The sequence below is a fragment of the Leptosomus discolor genome, chromosome 6, assembly GCF_034619465.1.
Source record: "Leptosomus discolor isolate bLepDis1 chromosome 6, bLepDis1.hap2, whole genome shotgun sequence".
NCBI classification, from domain to species: Eukaryota; Metazoa; Chordata; class Aves; order Leptosomiformes; family Leptosomidae; genus Leptosomus; species Leptosomus discolor.
The window spans coordinates 64082183-64097873 of NC_141396.1; the positions used below are offsets into that span (position 1 = coordinate 64082183).

Sequence of the window (15691 nt, forward strand, 5' to 3'; positions counted from 1 at the left end):
AAATAATCGAGTGCACCTTTGGTCTAGGAAAAACAATCAGTACAAACTTTCCAAGGCACACCCTCCGCTGAGTAATGGCCCTTTCTCACACCAAGGCAGCAACCATCCCGACCAAGTGCCAAAAGGCACGTTATGTCCCTTTGTGCAGCTTTACCTCCACGCCCGGACCCCCCGGGCGTGGACGAGGTGCATTAAGGACCGACAAAGGAGCAGAGCCCGGTGCCTCTGCACAGCCCGGGGCCCCCGGGGGCAGAAGGGCTGGCCTGGGGGCAACCTTTAGCCCTCCGGCCTACCTGGGTACCGCCTGAACACAGAGGGCTCTGCCACAGAGCTGCTGGGGGGACGACACAGGGGGTTCCCTCTCTCCCCCGCCCAACGCCCGCCTCGTCCTGCGGCCTGCCAGGGCCGCGCTGCCTCTCCCTCCGGCTGCGCCTCCTGCTCCCGGCCCGGCCGCGGCCCCACGCGGTTCCCATAGCAACAGCGGCCCCGCCGGCGACAAGAGCAGGGGAAGGGCAGGGCCGCGCATGCGCCGAGCGCGGGACGTCACCGCCCGAGGGGCGGGGCTGGCGGCCTTCCCCTCAGCCCGGCCGCCAGGACAGTTGCCCTCAGCCGCCCCGGAGGCGCCACCAGGCCGCGGGGCCCGTAGCAAGCCCGGTCCCTCGGGGATCCGGCTGTGCCCGGGAGGGAAGCGGCTCCTCAGCCCGCCCCGGGGTGGGCAGGAGAGTGGCAGCTGCGGGAAAAGGCCTGTGCGCGGTGGAGGGGCGGCTCCTCATGCCCAACCCCCCCCCGCCAAGCTCAAGCCCGGTGAGGGAGACGTGCCAGGGCGAGCAGTCGAGGAGAGCAGGAATGTACCGGCTCGGGGTGCCCTTTCCAGTAGCGCTGCTACAAACAGAAGCTCAAATGCCTCCATCTTGGTGGGATTCAGCTCACAGATTAAGGGCCACACAGTGCCTCGATGTGAGCAGTGCCTGAGCTCCCACCATGGACCAGGTAGATCTGGTCAATACAGGCAGCAGAGCCTGCAGAGGAGCTCAGCTCCCTCTGGAGTAACACACATGCTTGGTCAATCCACCCAGGTCTCTTAGGACATCCTAAATCAATGCTAGTGCCATCCTAGCTGCATTAGGATTTTCTCCTGGCCTCCAGCTGCCACTCTGGAGAGACATGGGCGTCCTCCTGCTTGTCTGCTGTCCGTGTGGATGTCAGATACGCTGTGGCATCTGAGATGCTGCCATCAGACGTGTATTTGGCCAGCTGAAATCCTCCATCCAGCTGCCAGCTGAATGCCAGTGTTGCTACCATGACTCATCCGGGGAGTTTGGCTTCTGGAGGTCCCTAGTCCAGCCCTGCTCAGAGAACAGCCCACTTTAAAGGGAGATTAGGTTGCTCTCTACCTTGTTCATTTGAGCATTGAGTATGTCTATTTTTGGAGAATCCATAACCCCTCTGGGCCTCTGTTCCAGTGTTTGACCACTCTGTGAAAAACATTGCTCACATGCAATGAGGCTTTGCCTTGCTGCTCCTTGTTTGCTGTGTCCCGCTTCTTCCCTTCCAGCCTCCAAGAAGAGCTCACCTTCTCTGTAACCCTCTGTTAGCCAGTTGAAAACAGCAGCTACAACTCCCCTGAGCTGCTCGCTGTGCACCCTATGCCTGGGACCATTTCAGTGGCTCACAAACACCCGTAGTGGGTGGCCCCCTGGGAAGGCATCTGAGATAGCAGATGTACCTCTTGCAACAGCATAGGGCTGTTTTTTTTGGAGGTGCTGAGCTACCTTCCAGTCCAAAGGCAATGGGAATGGCTTGATGCTCAGCCTCTTAAACCCGGAGCTAAACAATTTACACTTGGACCCGGGGAGAATGTCAGCCCAACACCATCTGCTTTCTAGGGCTCCAGCTCTGTGTATTGTCCACGGGAAGAAGAGGGGCTTTGCTCAAACCTGCCCAACATAGGCATTGCCAAAGCCTCTCAGTAGGGATGGATGGAGATCTGGATCACCCACCGCTGCCTCGAAGCTGAGTACAGGTGTGAATGTGTCCAAGCACGGCCACTCACCCAAGGACCAGTCCGAGAGGCGGTTCATGAACTTCAGGTCAGAAGGGAGGGTGAGGATGGAGAAGAAGTGGAAGAAGATGTCCACAGCAATGATGGCCCCTACGTGGAGGAGGGCATGGACCCGGATATGCCTCATCTCGTCGTCTTTGCGTCTTAGCTCTTGGGTGCTCACCTGCCGGGATGGCAAACCAGGAAAGGGCTGAGCTAAGAGACAGGATGGACAGTGTGTTCCTCCATCCAGAGGAGCAGTCAAGGTCCAAATGGGGACCGAACACTCTCCTTTAGAAATCACACCATGGACTATGTGGCCCGAATCTCCATTGATTAAGGAAGACCCAAGGGACTAGCTCAGGTGAACCCATCCACAAGGAGCAGGACATGTCCCACCCACAGCATCCCTCCAACACCCCCACCTCAGTGCTGAGCACGGCAGCAACGCGCCTCCTGGAGCACCCTCCTAGCAAAGGCTGTTCCCATCACTGGCGTTTCCAGCAGAGCAGGCACATGGTGTGACACAGCAGTGACAGGTCTGGCTGTACCTAAGGGACCCTAGGTGGGGTGAAGACCGTACTGACCGAGGAGCTGGGGTTTATGCTCTTTCTGCAGGGACATGCTTAGAAAGTCAACTTTGCTTAAGGGCGGCCCCTTGCACAAGTCACCCGGAGGGAGCAAATGCTCGTACTCATCACATCTACAGGGCGCCACAGCCTGTAGGGAAGGGCATCCACACGCCCAGGAGAGGCTGGGAGCAGTGCTGGAATCCCACCTGACAGCTCTGCCAGGGCTGGATGTGTATCTTTGGCCAGGGTCACTTGGGAGGAGGAGGAGGAGGAGAACTGGTGGTCTCTGGAGCTTCTGCTGCAGAGGCCTGCTGTAAATGAGAGGGAGAGCTGCTGGAGGAGCCATCCTGAATCGGTTGGGACCTGATCAATGGGGATTTTGTCTCTGCTGTGTCTTGTACAAACAGGGGCCGGGCTTTGCCTCCAGGAGTTGTCATGTCTCTGGCCGTTGTAATATAAAAAATCATCAGAGCGAGCTTTCAGGATTACACCGGGCAGACTGATGTCCTCACTTCCCCGCATCGCTGTAAAAATTGCTGCTCTATTCAAAATCCTCTTATGTTTATTACTTTCCCTTTATTCCCTGCAAGAGGTGGGAGCTCTCCCGACATAATCCGCAGGCTGCCACACCAGCCCCATCGTCAAATCCAGATGATTCCTGAGAATTAAAGCCTTTGCCAGATTTTTTGTGTGTGTGTGTCTGTTATATGCCAAGTGCTTTAAGGACACAAAGAGGCTGCTGGACTCTAAGCTGGAGGAGAAGCTGAGGGAGGACAGACTCTGGCATGGAGATGTGTGGGAGGACACGGAGCCCCCCTTTCATAGAATCATGGATCATTTAGGTTAGAAAAGATATTTAAGATCATCGAGTCCAACTGTTAACCTAGTACTGCTGAGTCGACCACTAAACCATGTCCCTAAGTGAAATACCTCCAGGGATGGTGACTCAACCACTGCTCTGGGTAGTGACAACCTTTTCTGTGAAGAAATTTTTCCTAATGTCCAATCTAAACCTCCCCTGGTGCCACCTGAGGCTGTTTCCTCTTGTCCTCATGTCTGCGTGTGGTGGCAGCACTCTGCCACCATCCCCGTGGGATCTGGGAGGTGTCCCCCACACTTGCAGCCCTACAGAAGTGAAATTATTCCCTTGATCCTAGTAAGGAAGATGCTTTTCAGCTCAAATGGGGCTGAGCAAGCCCTGGTACAGATGAGTTCCCATCACACAAGGTCTCCACCAGGATGCAGCACCAGTAGGAGCCAAAAAGACACAGATCTGCCCCCTAACTGGGTCAGACTCCATCTACCTGCCCCTGTAATTGCTGTTGGGCAATTAGGAATTCACCCCTAAAATTAGCTGCGGCTCCAGCAGTGCAGGGGGGCATCTAACCAGGAGATGGCAGTGGTGGCCAGGCCAAGACAGGACCCTTAGCTGGGGCATGGCAAAGGGGTTGTGGAGTTAATCCTTGTCCCTTTGGGGTGAGCGTTTTAAGCAGCAGAGGCGGGAATTGCTCATTAAGTGGCTAGAGACATCCAGGTTTGGGGCTGTGCAAAGGAGCCCAAAATAAAACCCCCTCCAGATCAAGCCATGTAGAAGCGGTGGGAGTTCAGGTCTTGGGGACAGGAGGAGTTCAGGTCTTGGGGACAGGAGGAGTTTAATGCCCTGATTTACAGATAACTGGCTGCAGCGTTAGGAGAAGCCAGGGCTGCACATTTCATAGGAACGACTGATGGAAACTGGGGAAGGAAGAGGAATATGGGATGAGGACAGCACCCCAGCGCACTGTAAACCCTCCAGAGGGGCTTGGACAGTGGGACTGCTGGAGCCACGCTCAGCTGGACTTCAGCCTGACAGATAAGACATGACTGGAGAGATGAAGCCTTAGGATGAAGCGTTTCTTCCAGCAGGTTGGGGAGAAAAGCCCATCAGTGGCCTGGCCATCCCTAGCACTCGTCTGCTGAGAATGGGCTGCCAGTAGACTCAGTGCACCACCAGCATCCCTTGTGGGGGACACCAGCGCTGACCTTATGATCTCTAGAGTCAAATGGGTCACCAGGGTATTTCATGAAGAGCAGAGGAAGCCCCTGGTTGCTGAAAGACAGCCTGGCACCCAATCTTACTTATTTCTAGAGAAATAACTTCAGATGAAGACACACAGACCATGCCTGGAAATTCATGCTTGTTGGGTGAACCAGCAGGATGGAAATGTGAGGCTGACCTTGCTGTCACACCCACCAGCATGCAGAGGTCCCACAGATGGGCACCACACGTCTGGCTCTCACCGTGGCCTCCCGGTACCGCGCAGTGGGGCAGCATGGAGCTGCTGGGGTGACAGCGCATGGAAACTGAGGCACCGAGCAGTGCAGGTGCCCAGCGAGCAAGGACATGAGCTGAACCCTCCCCTCCTCATCCCAGTGTGATGCTTTCACCACAGCAACGTCTTCCCCTCTGAACAGATCAGCGGCCCAAAACCCAAAAAAGAAGGTTGATGCCCCTCCACACAAAAAACACAGCATCATGGCACAGACTAGGTGACCACAAGAAGCTCTACAACCATTTGCACCTTCACTGTGGCAAAAGATGGGGTTTTGCAGGCATTAAACCCAAGCAAATACACGCAGGGAGAGGTCCTCATCCAGCCCTGCCTCAGGAGCACTCACCTGGGCATGGAACTGGTCAAACGTCATGACGGGCCCGAAGAAGAAGAATGGGAGGTAGAAGTTGTACTTGAGGAGGTCGAAGATGGAGTAGATGCCCTCTTTCCTCTCAGAGCTCTCAAGTGCAAAGCTCATGCAGCGCATGATGGTGAAGCCGCTTCCTCCGTAGAAGAGGACATCTTGAAGATCAAAAGCTCCAGTTACAAATCCGCTCTGGATGAGAAACAAATAGTTACCACCAGGAACGCGGTGTCGTTTCTGTGCTCCCTTGCTTTGTGGAGGACATCACTCCTGGGGCAGCTGGCAAAGCCTCTAATTACCCTCTGACACCAAGTGTCCCTGGAGCTCATAAGCCTTGCTGTTGGAAAAAGAAAAAAACTGGGGCTCGATTTCCCAGCTGGCTCCTGCATCCCGGAGGAGATGGGAAGTGGTGGATCCTCTTGGCCACGTCTTCACCAAGCAGCTGTGGGCCACGTAGGCTTTGGTCTGGGGTGGGAATGTCCCCCTCCCCAGGGAGTGAAGAAAAGCCAGCAGAAGCCTGATGGAGAGGGGAGGGGAACGCATATCAGGAGGTAAGCAGCAGGCAGGGAGAGGCAGCACTGTCCTTCAGAGGGACTGAATAGCTTTATAAGGTCCTTCCTGGGCTTCTCTCCACCCACCAGTGAAAGTCTTAACTGGGCAGAGACCTAAGAGATAGGTATGGGCATCACTGAACCCATCCCAGCACCATGTTACGGATGGGGAAGCTGAGGCACGGGACAGGAACACACCTTGCCTGTCTGACAAGCTGTTGCCTAAGCGACGAGGAGGATTCAGGTGTCCTGAGCTTTGGCCCAGCATGAAGCCACCAAAACATGACATAGTCCCCGTGTGATTATTCCCAAGCAGCACAAAGTCCCCTCCTTCTGAAACCCTGTGGGAGATCTGAAGTAGCCAGAAGAAGTGCCTGGGGTTTGCAGGTGCCACAGGAACCCTCCTTGGAGATAAACCCAAGGAGATGGACACAAGTGGGCTGGAAATGAGGCAGAGATGGCCCGAGACAGCCCCTACCTGCCACGAGCTGAATGGCTCCACCTTGAAGGAGGCGAGACAGCAGAGCCCGGCCACGTAGCAGAGCCACTTCTGCTTGGCCAGCGCGACGGAGTAGAGGACAAGGCAGTGGGAGAGGATGATCATCAGGTAGACGAGCCCCATGCTGCCCAGCACGGCCGAGACCCCGTAGAGCATGTACACCACAGCCCGGTGCTGTGAGGAGAGAGCGGTCCCGACCCGTGGTCAGCGTGGTGAAAACCCCGACCCTGCTCCCGCCCATCCCAGAACATCCTTCAACCCCCCCTCCGCAGGTCCCAGGTCACCCTTGGTGCTTTCAGATCCATCCCACCACATCCCCGGCTCACCTGCGGCACCGTCATGGAGCAGATCTTGCCGAAGAGGACGTGTCCCGAGAGGGCGAAGATGATGACGTTCCTGAACGAGGTGAACCACATCACCCACTCGAAATCGGCCACGTCCTGCGGGAGCAGCACCGGGTGCCTTACTGCCCCCAGCCCTCGCACCCCTGCCCCAACACCCGTCTGGAGGGGAAACCAGACCATTTCCAAAGCCTTTTCTTCCCGTTTTCCACCCAAGGGCTCCCGAGCACCCCAGCTTGGTCATAAAACCCCAGGAGAGATGCGCAGAGGTTGCTCGTCGCGGTGCGCACAAAGCAGAGCATCCACGGTGCTGCTCAGGATATTCTCCGGACTGGTTCTTTAGGGAGAAAAATAGGAGTCACGTGGACTTTGCAAAAAATATGTCAGCAGCAGAAAAACCAGCTCTGCTTCTCCAGCGGTCAGCACCGACCGTGTCACCGGTAACTAGAAAAGACCGAGTCCTTCCTCCGCTTACCATCTTCCTGCCGAAGTAGTGCCAGCCCGGCTTTATGCCGTCCCGAAAAGCTTTTCTGTTCATGCTGTCTGCAAAAGAACCAGAGTTATGGGGAAAGAAACAGCTCTGGGAAACGGGGCCTGGGTTTTGGCAAAGCAGGGAGCCTTCCTCACCGCGATGATGAGCCATCAGGGCTCAAACAACCCATCCCCAAAGCGCCTAATTCCCGTAGATAACCACAGGAGTCAGGAACCTCGATTTCTGCAAGAATTTCCAGCAAAGCCTTTTCGCAGTGCCCATCCCAGGGACCCTCAGCTGATCCCATGAAATTTTCTGGGTTTTTTGGGCTTCCAGATGAAGCATTGGGGAAGCAGCCCTGTGTAGGCAGGGTGGTTGCCTGGAGAGCTGTGACGTGCCACAGTCTCTTGCCCTGAGCCACAGAAATGGGGACAAGGGGGCAACCGGGCAAAAAGGCCAAAAACTCTCTTGGAGACTTGCAAAGGATTCCCAAGTCGTTCTCTGCCAAAATTAAATCCAGGGATCTGCTGTTGGTATCGACAGCTGTAAAAGCAGCCGCCTGACATCCATCCTCCCTCCCAGGGCCCCCTCCAGGGGGGGGATGAGGTGGGGAGCGTTACCTCTGGAAGCTTCAAAGATCCCGCTGCCGCTGTACACCACAGCGCACGTCACGGTGAGAGCATAAAACCCCAGTTCGTAGCTGGGGAGCATCGTTTTAACCCCCATGGTGGCAGGTCAGCGCCCCAGCTGGTGCAGGGGATCCAGACCTGGGAAAGAGAAGGAGGAGAGGAAAGTAAACCAGGGGTGGGAGCTCACCTGCCCCTCCAACACCCTAAATTGCTGCTGGTCCTCAGCAGCTCTGCTTTGTGGGCTTCCTTGAAGGCCGGGAGCTGAAGAGATGGAGAAGACGGTAACACCTGGGACACAACTCAGGTGTGAGGAAAGAGGTTGCTGCTGAACCCTGCTGCAAAACCCACCCAGGAGCCAGGATCTGGGGGCAGCTCAAGCAGGAGATCCTGATAAAAAGGCTCTTCCCAGCAAGTTGCATCCGTCCCAATGTTCAGAGATGCTCCGGGATGCCAGCTCCCCAGGATGGGGTTCCTCCAGCGTGTCTCTGATGTCCCCTCTTAATTGGATCCTTGGAAGGGCTCCGGGATAGAGCACAAAGATGCCCGTGCTGGAGGGGATGGGATGGGATGGGATGCCCCTATTCCCCTGCCGTGGGCTGCTGCTCGCCTTCTCCTGGGATTTTGCCCAACCTTGAGCTCTTGAGGGGGCTCCTAAAGCACCGTGGTCCCAAAGTGCTCCCACCCCCGAGCCTTAGGGCGGGCGAGCCCCCCCCCGCCCGGCATCAGCGGAGCTCGGAGGATGCCGACGCTCAGCCCCGCAATTAGCCCTGGGCTAATGACTCCCGTTAAGGCTAATTAACGCCGGCGCGACGTGCCTTTCAGCCCGCCCCGAGCTCTGCAGCCTGTCCGGCAGCTGCTAAAAACGCAATTCGGGGTTGGAGCAGGGTGGGAGGCAGAGCGCAGAGCATAGAGCATCCTCCTCCGGCATCGCCACCCACTCGTGAGCATCCTCCGCGGGTGGGAGGGGGGACCCTGCAAGCGGCGCGGGGCGCTTCGAAGGGATTAAAGAGCGAAACTCTTGCTTTTAGGCAGCAGAAAAAGGCGAGCCGGTCACCCTCTGCTTTCCCATCCGCATCGCAAAGCTTTTTTTTATTTTTATTTTTTTTTTCTGATTTAAATTATTTTTTAATATTTTTTTGTTGTTGTTGGTTGTTGAGATTTTTTAAGGGGGGCGGGTGTCGCTGGTAGGGATGCAGGGTGACCCCATTTTATCCCTAGCACTAGGAAAAAAAAAAAACCGCTTTTCCCTGTGGGAAGGGCCAGCCCTGGGCTGGACTCAGCCCCCGGGAGGTGGGGGGGGTGGGGGTCGCCCTGCGGCCGCTTCCCCCCCCCCCCCCCCCCTCCGTGCGGGGCCGCTGCGGGCGGGCGCGCTGCCACCTCCCTGCGGTCCCCCTGCGGCGGGAGGGCACCCACGGAGGTGGCTTTCAAGGGGTGTTTCTTTTTGTTCTCCCTCCTTTCCACGCTTTTCAAGGCTTTTTTTTTTTTTTCCCCTTTTTTTTTTTTTTGTGGGGAGGGGGCATCCCGCAAATGGGGCGTGGGTGGGGGGGGGGTGTTTAACGGTCCCCGGTCGCCTGCGGTGGGCGAGGGGTGCTGGCAGGGGGGACCCTTCGGACAATTTTAACTCCTGATCGCTCCGGGGTTGCAGTGTCAGGTGCAGGGGAGGGGTTCCCCAGCGCAGCCCCCCCCCAAAAGCTCTGAGCAGCCGCGGGGCAGCACCATCCTCATCCTCACCCCCCCCTCCCCAGTCCCCTCCACCGCCCCCGTCCAGGCGCTGGGAGCGGGCAGAGGTGACCAAAACCCCCTGGAACTGCGGGAACAGCGTGTCCCCAACCCCAGTGTGACCCCCACACCCCACACCCCCCCCCCCAGCTACTGACCTTGAGCCCCGGGGCCGCGGGTGGAGGTGGGCGAGGGTGCGGGGATCCAGCGTCCGGCACCGCGATGGGGGGGCTGGGGGGGGGGGGGGGAGCGGCGGGGACCGATGGAGGATTTGGGGGGGGCTGTTTGTCCTACAGCATCCCTCAGCCTGGCTTTGGGGGGCCGGGGTGGGGGGTGGGGGGGGAAGGCTGAAGGAGGGGTGCCGTCCCCCTCGCTTTGCCCCTGGAGGAAGTTTGGCCGGGAGTGGAGCGGAGCAGGCGGGAGGTATTTTTATTTTAGAGCAGCACTGCAGAGGGGGGCTGGTTCAGGAGCTGTCTGTCACGGCAGCTGCTTGGAGAAGACCTGTGCTGGCTGCCAAAGCTCACCCCGGGCCAGGGAGCACGGCCCAGGGCTGGCCACAGGAGCCCCGGGCCACGGTAGCCCCTCCACAAAGGGACAAGCTCCCTCCCAAGGGGTGTCTCTCGGTGTCACCACTTTGAGCCTGGCAAAGGAGCAGGTAGCCCCCCCGTCGCTGTGAGCAAGAGGGGAGGCAGCTATCACCTCGTGGGGCTGGGGAAACTGAGGCACGAAGCCAGGAGGTGCAATTCCTCCCCTGGTTCGGGCAGTGTTTAAATCGGCGCAGGGCTGGGAGGTCGCAACATCTCTGCAAACCAGGGGAGACCCTGCCCAGCTGCCCCTGAACCGCCCACTCTGGAGGATGGGTTCAAAAGGACAATCATGATGAAGACCATCGAGGAACTCTTACTTCCTCCCCGAGACCACCAAAAGACCCCCGAAGGGGAAGACTGCGCCTGCGCGAGGGGGAAGATATCTAATTGACATCCGAAGCGGGACAGAGTGATAAATATGGAAATACGTCAGTTTTGTTGCTTTAAATAGGAGGCAACGCCCGCGGCTCGGGGTGCAGCATCCTTAGGGCACCGGACCCTCGCTGCACCCAGCGCTGCAGGGCTGTAATAACCAGACCTGCTCCACAATCCACTGGGATGGCGGAATTCTTGCGCAGATCACTACGGCTCCAAACGGGAGCCGTTACGGTGGGATGGGCTGTGACCTGCTGGCTGGTCCTGGGCCACTCGGCCGAGCGGAGCCCAGGGCAGGGAGAGCTCGCCCGTGGCGGCACCGTCTATATTTAACCGCACTAATGCAACTTAATTCACGGCCCGGCCCGCCTGGAAAGCCGCGCTCCTGCCGCGCCGGCTCTTCGCAAGGAAAACGATGACGATTCATCAAAGGTCGTTTATTCCCCGCGGGTCAGCTGTAGTTTTTAAAAATGGGATGCATCCGTCAGGCACTTTATGGCTGCTTTGTGGAAGGGCTCTGCCCAGCTCCAGGGCAGGAGACAACCTTTGGCTCAGCCCAAGTGTTGGGAGGACTCATATTCGGACCGTACATTAGCTAAAACCCGTCCAATTCCACACAAGGAGTGTCCGTAGCCTCAAATACTTGCAGCAAAATTCACCTGATGCTGTTCCTCACAGCTTAACTGCAGCCACCAGGCTGTGCCAGCGGTGCCGAGCGTTGTCACCACTAACCTGTCGCCACCAGTAGCTGCAATGAGAGGCTGGAAAAACTCAGAGCTTATCAAAACGTGGCCTGGGATGTGACTTTACAGCGGATGAAGGCTGTCCCAGTGAGGAAGCGCTGGGGGCTCACGCCGCTTTTATCTAGCAGAGGAAGGCGTAACGATGACTGGCTGCAAACTGCAGCCAGAGAAATTCAAGTGAGAAAGCAAAGCACGGGATTTTTTTTTCCACAAGGACAAACTTCCAAGGAAAACAGGGGGTTGTGGAGGTTTCAGACCAAGCCCAGTTACATCCCTGAAAGAAATGGTGTAGCTCAAACAGCACAAGCGTGCTGGAGAGATTCAGCTGGCTGAGGACCAGTGGTATGCGTTTGTGCAGGCAGGGAGAAAAGTATTTTCACTGATTTTCTTCTCTGAGTGATGGACTGGGGGACGTGGGGCTGCTGCAGCCAGCTGAACTGGGGCTGCCGCTTCCAAAATCTGTCAGGGTTTCTTAACATTCAGCAACCAAACAACACGCGCTGCAAGAAAATCGGTCTCATACCTCGGAAACGGGGAAGCAGTTGCTGCAAGAGTCAGCATTCGAATTCAGCATGTGGAGGAGGGTCACTCTGTGGAAGCGCAGAGGGAATTTATTTCAAAACTAAGGTGAAAACTGAGAAGACCTGGACAATCTGGGCCGTGTTCAGACCCCTCCACTGCTCTGTGACGGGAGAGAGGTTGCACATTCCCATGAGAAGCAGTTACTTAGAGGCACGGGCTCTCCAAATGAACTGTTTTACAGTGCCTTTAGTTCCTTCTTTGTCCAGGCGTGTGGCGGTGCTGTGTGTTTGTGCAGAAAAAAAAAATAGAGAAAACGCTTCTGTGCGACCCCAGACAAGCGTATGTTTAAAGAAATGAGTGTTGCAGCACTTGAGAAGAGGTTTGCACCGTGTGCTAGCGAGCCATATGCTAACACCTAGCACTCCCAGGTCCTTATCTGCCTTTCCTGCCTTGATTCACAGCCACCCCAGGAAGAATTTTGCTGGGGAGTGGCAGGAACTTCACTGCTTCGTCACAGAACAGGAGGCAAACGCTGGGCATGCATTAGAAAGGACAGAGAGGCAGATTGCCTCTCCTCCTCTCCTGTGAAAACATTATTGATTCACACCGCTGCGCAGGCGAAACCAGAATCTCCAGCTCCAAGCTACCAGCCTGAATTTAGCAGGCACGGCATAGCAAAAGCTCCCCACCTCTGCCACAGCTCAGGCAGCTTTTCGACTCGCGAATGCAGGTCCTTCAAATACCTGATTTCTTTGGTCTGCTCGCCCTAGCCCACGCTACGTGATCATCGGGACGGAGCTGAACAGAGACGAGCCGCAGCTCACCTGAGTGAGACTCTGTCGGTCTCTCGCTCGAGGATTTACGATTCCTCGAGGTCACCGGGAGGACTGCAGGTTCAAGATGCCTTTTCCTGGGATGCTACCGGCAGGGTGAGCAGGAGGAATAGGGCAATGGACCCTTTTGGTCCCGGGAGAAACACCTGGTGGCTTTGCTGAGCTCCAGGCCAGCGCTGGGGGAGCAGAGCAGGGCTGTTAAGCACAGGGAGGGTTAACCCGCAGGTGCTGAGTTTATCCTCGGCTCCGTGACCTCCTCCATCAGATTCCATGAACTGTTTGAAGAGAGACTTAAGCAGGGAAAAAAGCCAGGGACGACACCACCCTCACCGCCTCTGGAGCGACTCCTGCTCTCTTTTTCCACCCTGCCTTGGTGGAGTCAGGACGCAGTCGCCGTTCTGGGGAAGGGAGCAGCTGGGGTTAAAGTCTGACCCACTCCACGCTCACAAAAAGAGGCTGACAGAGCAAAGCAGGAAAAGAAAAGCTTTCAAGCCGTTCCACCGAGGAACAAAGCAGCACTCTACCAAAACGACCAGCTCTCCATTTGCTTGTAATCCCCAAGGCTAGCCCTCCGCTGGCAGGCTGCATGTTAACGCCTCATTAGCTTGCTCTTGGTGTTCTCCCCGTGCTGCAAGAGAAAAGGACGGAGAGGCAAGGGCTTCCAGCACCTCCAAAAGTCCCTCCGCTACTGCGTGGAGGACCTGCCTGCGTTCTGTTAGCGGTTCTTCCTAGCGAGAACAAGACCTGCCTGACGGATGAATGCAAAAATAGGGAGTTCATCACCCGGATGGCAAGTTGTCGTACGGAAGGAGCTGGGTTTAAGGGAGGTCTGACTGATGGCAGAGGTAATCTGCACAGGTTTCAGTGGAAACTCCACTGAGTTTCAGAAAACTCTGCTGCCAGTATGGTCAAGCAAAGAAGCAGGTTGGAATGGTGAGTGGAGGCCCCCCCGAAGTTCCCTTGTGGTATTCACAGGCCAGGCTAACCCACTCCCTCGGCACTTAAGCCCTGCAGAGAGCTGAGACAGGCAGGTGTCAGCGTGCTGATAAAAACCAGCATTCAGTTTGCTCCTGGCCTGACTTTGGAAGGGAGCTGGCATAACTTTGGTTTAGCGAATGCCTTTAGGCGCTGATAAAGGCAGCAGCATATTCAATATTGAGCCCTCTCGAGGGAAATTCTGTTGAAACTACGCGGGGGGAGTCTTGCCCCCCCCCCCCCCCAAAAAATCACACTGCGGAATTGCAGCTTCCGAAACCTGCGGCATGTGCAGCCTGGGAGCCAGCTGCTCGCTGGCTCTTAACAGGCAAAGCTTGCTGACACACAGAACCTTCCCTCTTTCTGTGTTTCCTCTCCATTTCTCATCCTCGCCTGCGGACGCTAAAGAAATGACACGATCCGAGGCTGCAAAACTACACTGCCACTGCATTTCAAACCACGGGCACGATGCCGGAGCTCTCTGTCCCTGCTTTGCAGCCCAAAGGACTCTGAATCTCTTGCTTAACTCTTCTGCTGTTTCTGCTGCCGAATGGCCTGTAGAAAGATGTCCTTCACTTGGTCCATTGTGTCTTGAAACAGTTTAAAGTCTTCCTCTTTCTTTCTCCCAGCAGCCTCCAAAGCATCCTTCAGAGCTTCGTTCTCAGCCAGCTGGATCACAAGCCTACGAGGAAACAAAAGGGAAACTTTCATGTGAGCTGCGGAGCTTCAAAGCAAATTAGAACAGTGCTTCAGCTCTGGGGGAGAAAACAGAGAAACACATGCTCTCTGCTCGTTTTATGACAGGCATGAGAAAGAGCAGACTTAACGCTTGGTCCTTCTCTCTTTGAGACAGGGTATTAGATGACCAAGATACTTTTCAGATCTGTTTTGTTAAAGATTGTCATTTTATTTTCACTAACAAGCTTGCAATCGACGCACAAGGAAAGAAAAGGGAAAAAAAAAAAGGCGTCGTCCTTGCACGTGTTTTGTGTTGCTTAATACTTGCATTAGCTTAACTCTTCTGGATATCGGTATAATTACGAGGAAATTTGTGTAAGGATGACCTAGACAAACTCAAACCAGAGGATCTGCCGTTTCTACAGAGTTTGCTAGGTTTTCTCTTCTGAGGAGCGGGTGCAGGTAGTGCCACTGCTGGAAGGACAGCCATGAATTGTAGCTATTGTAGGTAACCCAGCACGGCAAGAGGGAAACCGTACCTTGTGCTCAGCTCCTCTACCTGCGATTCCAGAGGCAACTTGGAGTGCTGGGCTGCAGAGGGCTCCTTCCTGCCACCCACAGTCAAGGGGAGCCTGGAGTGACTCGCAGACGGGCCTGTCGATTTAATCACGACATGGAGTTTTAGGAAAACATTTTCACGGGTAGCGCACTGAGTAAATATCAGGAAACGGTGAATCAGTGCTAAGGAATCTGTTAAGTTCTATGTATATCCATGAAGATACCGCAAATGTATAGGACAGGCTTTTATTTTAATCTGCTTTCAGCAAAACGCAAACACGATGAGTTTGCACTGCAGGGCTAAACGCAGGAATGTGTGTGCCTACCTGTTTAGAGCAGAAAAAAATCCAAAATATTTAAGTGGCGAAAAAAAATGGATGAGAGAAACAGTTGAAAAGGATTATTTTAATGTTTATCTTGTCGTTGTGTTGCCTCCCGAATGCCCGTGATAACGTTTGCGTGTGGCACACGCTTCTGTTTTGACCCCCAGCACAAACACTGCCCAGGGTAAGTGCAGTAAAGCACTTCAACGTGTACTTCAACCTAAGGTTCTGATTCAGGAATGCTCCCCTCATTTCAAAGGGACACGGGACCTTTTTTCAGGGTTATAGGGAAAATACGATTCGAATTTACTGCTGGGATGGGAGGAGCAAAAACCCTGGGGTCGGCCAGTGAAAGCCTGCAAGGGAAGAAGGCTCAGAGGAGACAGGCAAGGACGATGGGCTCAGGAAGCTCAGAAAAGAAGGTAGAGAGTGACCACAGCCGTTGTAGAGGATGCTGAACTCCCCCAACCAACAGCAAGGGGGCCGGAGGGTGGTCTTTGCTGCAGACAAAGGGCTGATCAGTCGAGTAAATGCGAATGGGCTTCCCTAAAACGACCAACAGAGCCTTGAGCCAGCCAGACCAACGCGAGGGAAGCG

The 15691-nt window shown here is 55.6% G+C and overlaps 2 protein-coding genes across 3 annotated transcripts in view; both read right to left on the minus strand.

The window, feature by feature from the left end:
- Positions 1–1661: 1661 nt before the first annotated feature.
- On the minus strand, positions 1662–7878 carry LOC147415394 (protein-cysteine N-palmitoyltransferase HHAT-like protein). Its single transcript, XM_086467347.1, has 7 exons — positions 7773–7878; positions 7156–7223; positions 6666–6779; positions 6319–6513; positions 5272–5481; positions 2054–2225; positions 1662–1708 (listed from the first exon to the last, which is right to left on the minus strand). Exons 1-7 carry the CDS (start codon positions 7876–7878, stop codon positions 1662–1664), a joined length of 912 nt encoding a protein of 303 aa, XP_086323473.1.
- A 6179-nt stretch (positions 7879–14057) lies between these two features.
- Positions 14058–15691, minus strand: part of LOC147415395 (coiled-coil domain-containing protein 13-like) — a 28765-nt gene continuing 27131 nt past the window's right edge. For both annotated transcript variants that reach the window (XM_086467033.1, XM_086467032.1), the window contains 2 exons: positions 14753–14867; positions 14058–14217 (listed from right to left, as the gene is read on the minus strand). In XM_086467033.1, coding sequence (XP_086323159.1) covers positions 14058–14217; positions 14753–14867 — 275 coding nt within the window. The remainder of the gene's footprint in view (positions 14218–14752; positions 14868–15691) is intronic.

What these genes read in the sequence shown, in the direction of transcription:
- LOC147415394 (XM_086467347.1), bottom strand. Translation starts at nt 7,878, where the DNA reads ATGGGGGTTAAAACGATGCTCCCCAGCTACGAACTGGGGTTTTATGCT. An exon ending in GATCTTTGAAGCTTCCAGAG is followed by an intron (nt 7,224 to 7,772) that starts GTAACGCTCCCC and finishes GTTCTTTTGCAG; the next exon opens with ACAGCATGAACAGAAAAGCT. An exon ending in AGCCATTCAGCTCGTGGCAG is followed by an intron (nt 5,482 to 6,318) that starts GTAGGGGCTGTC and finishes TTTCTCATCCAG; the next exon opens with AGCGGATTTGTAACTGGAGC.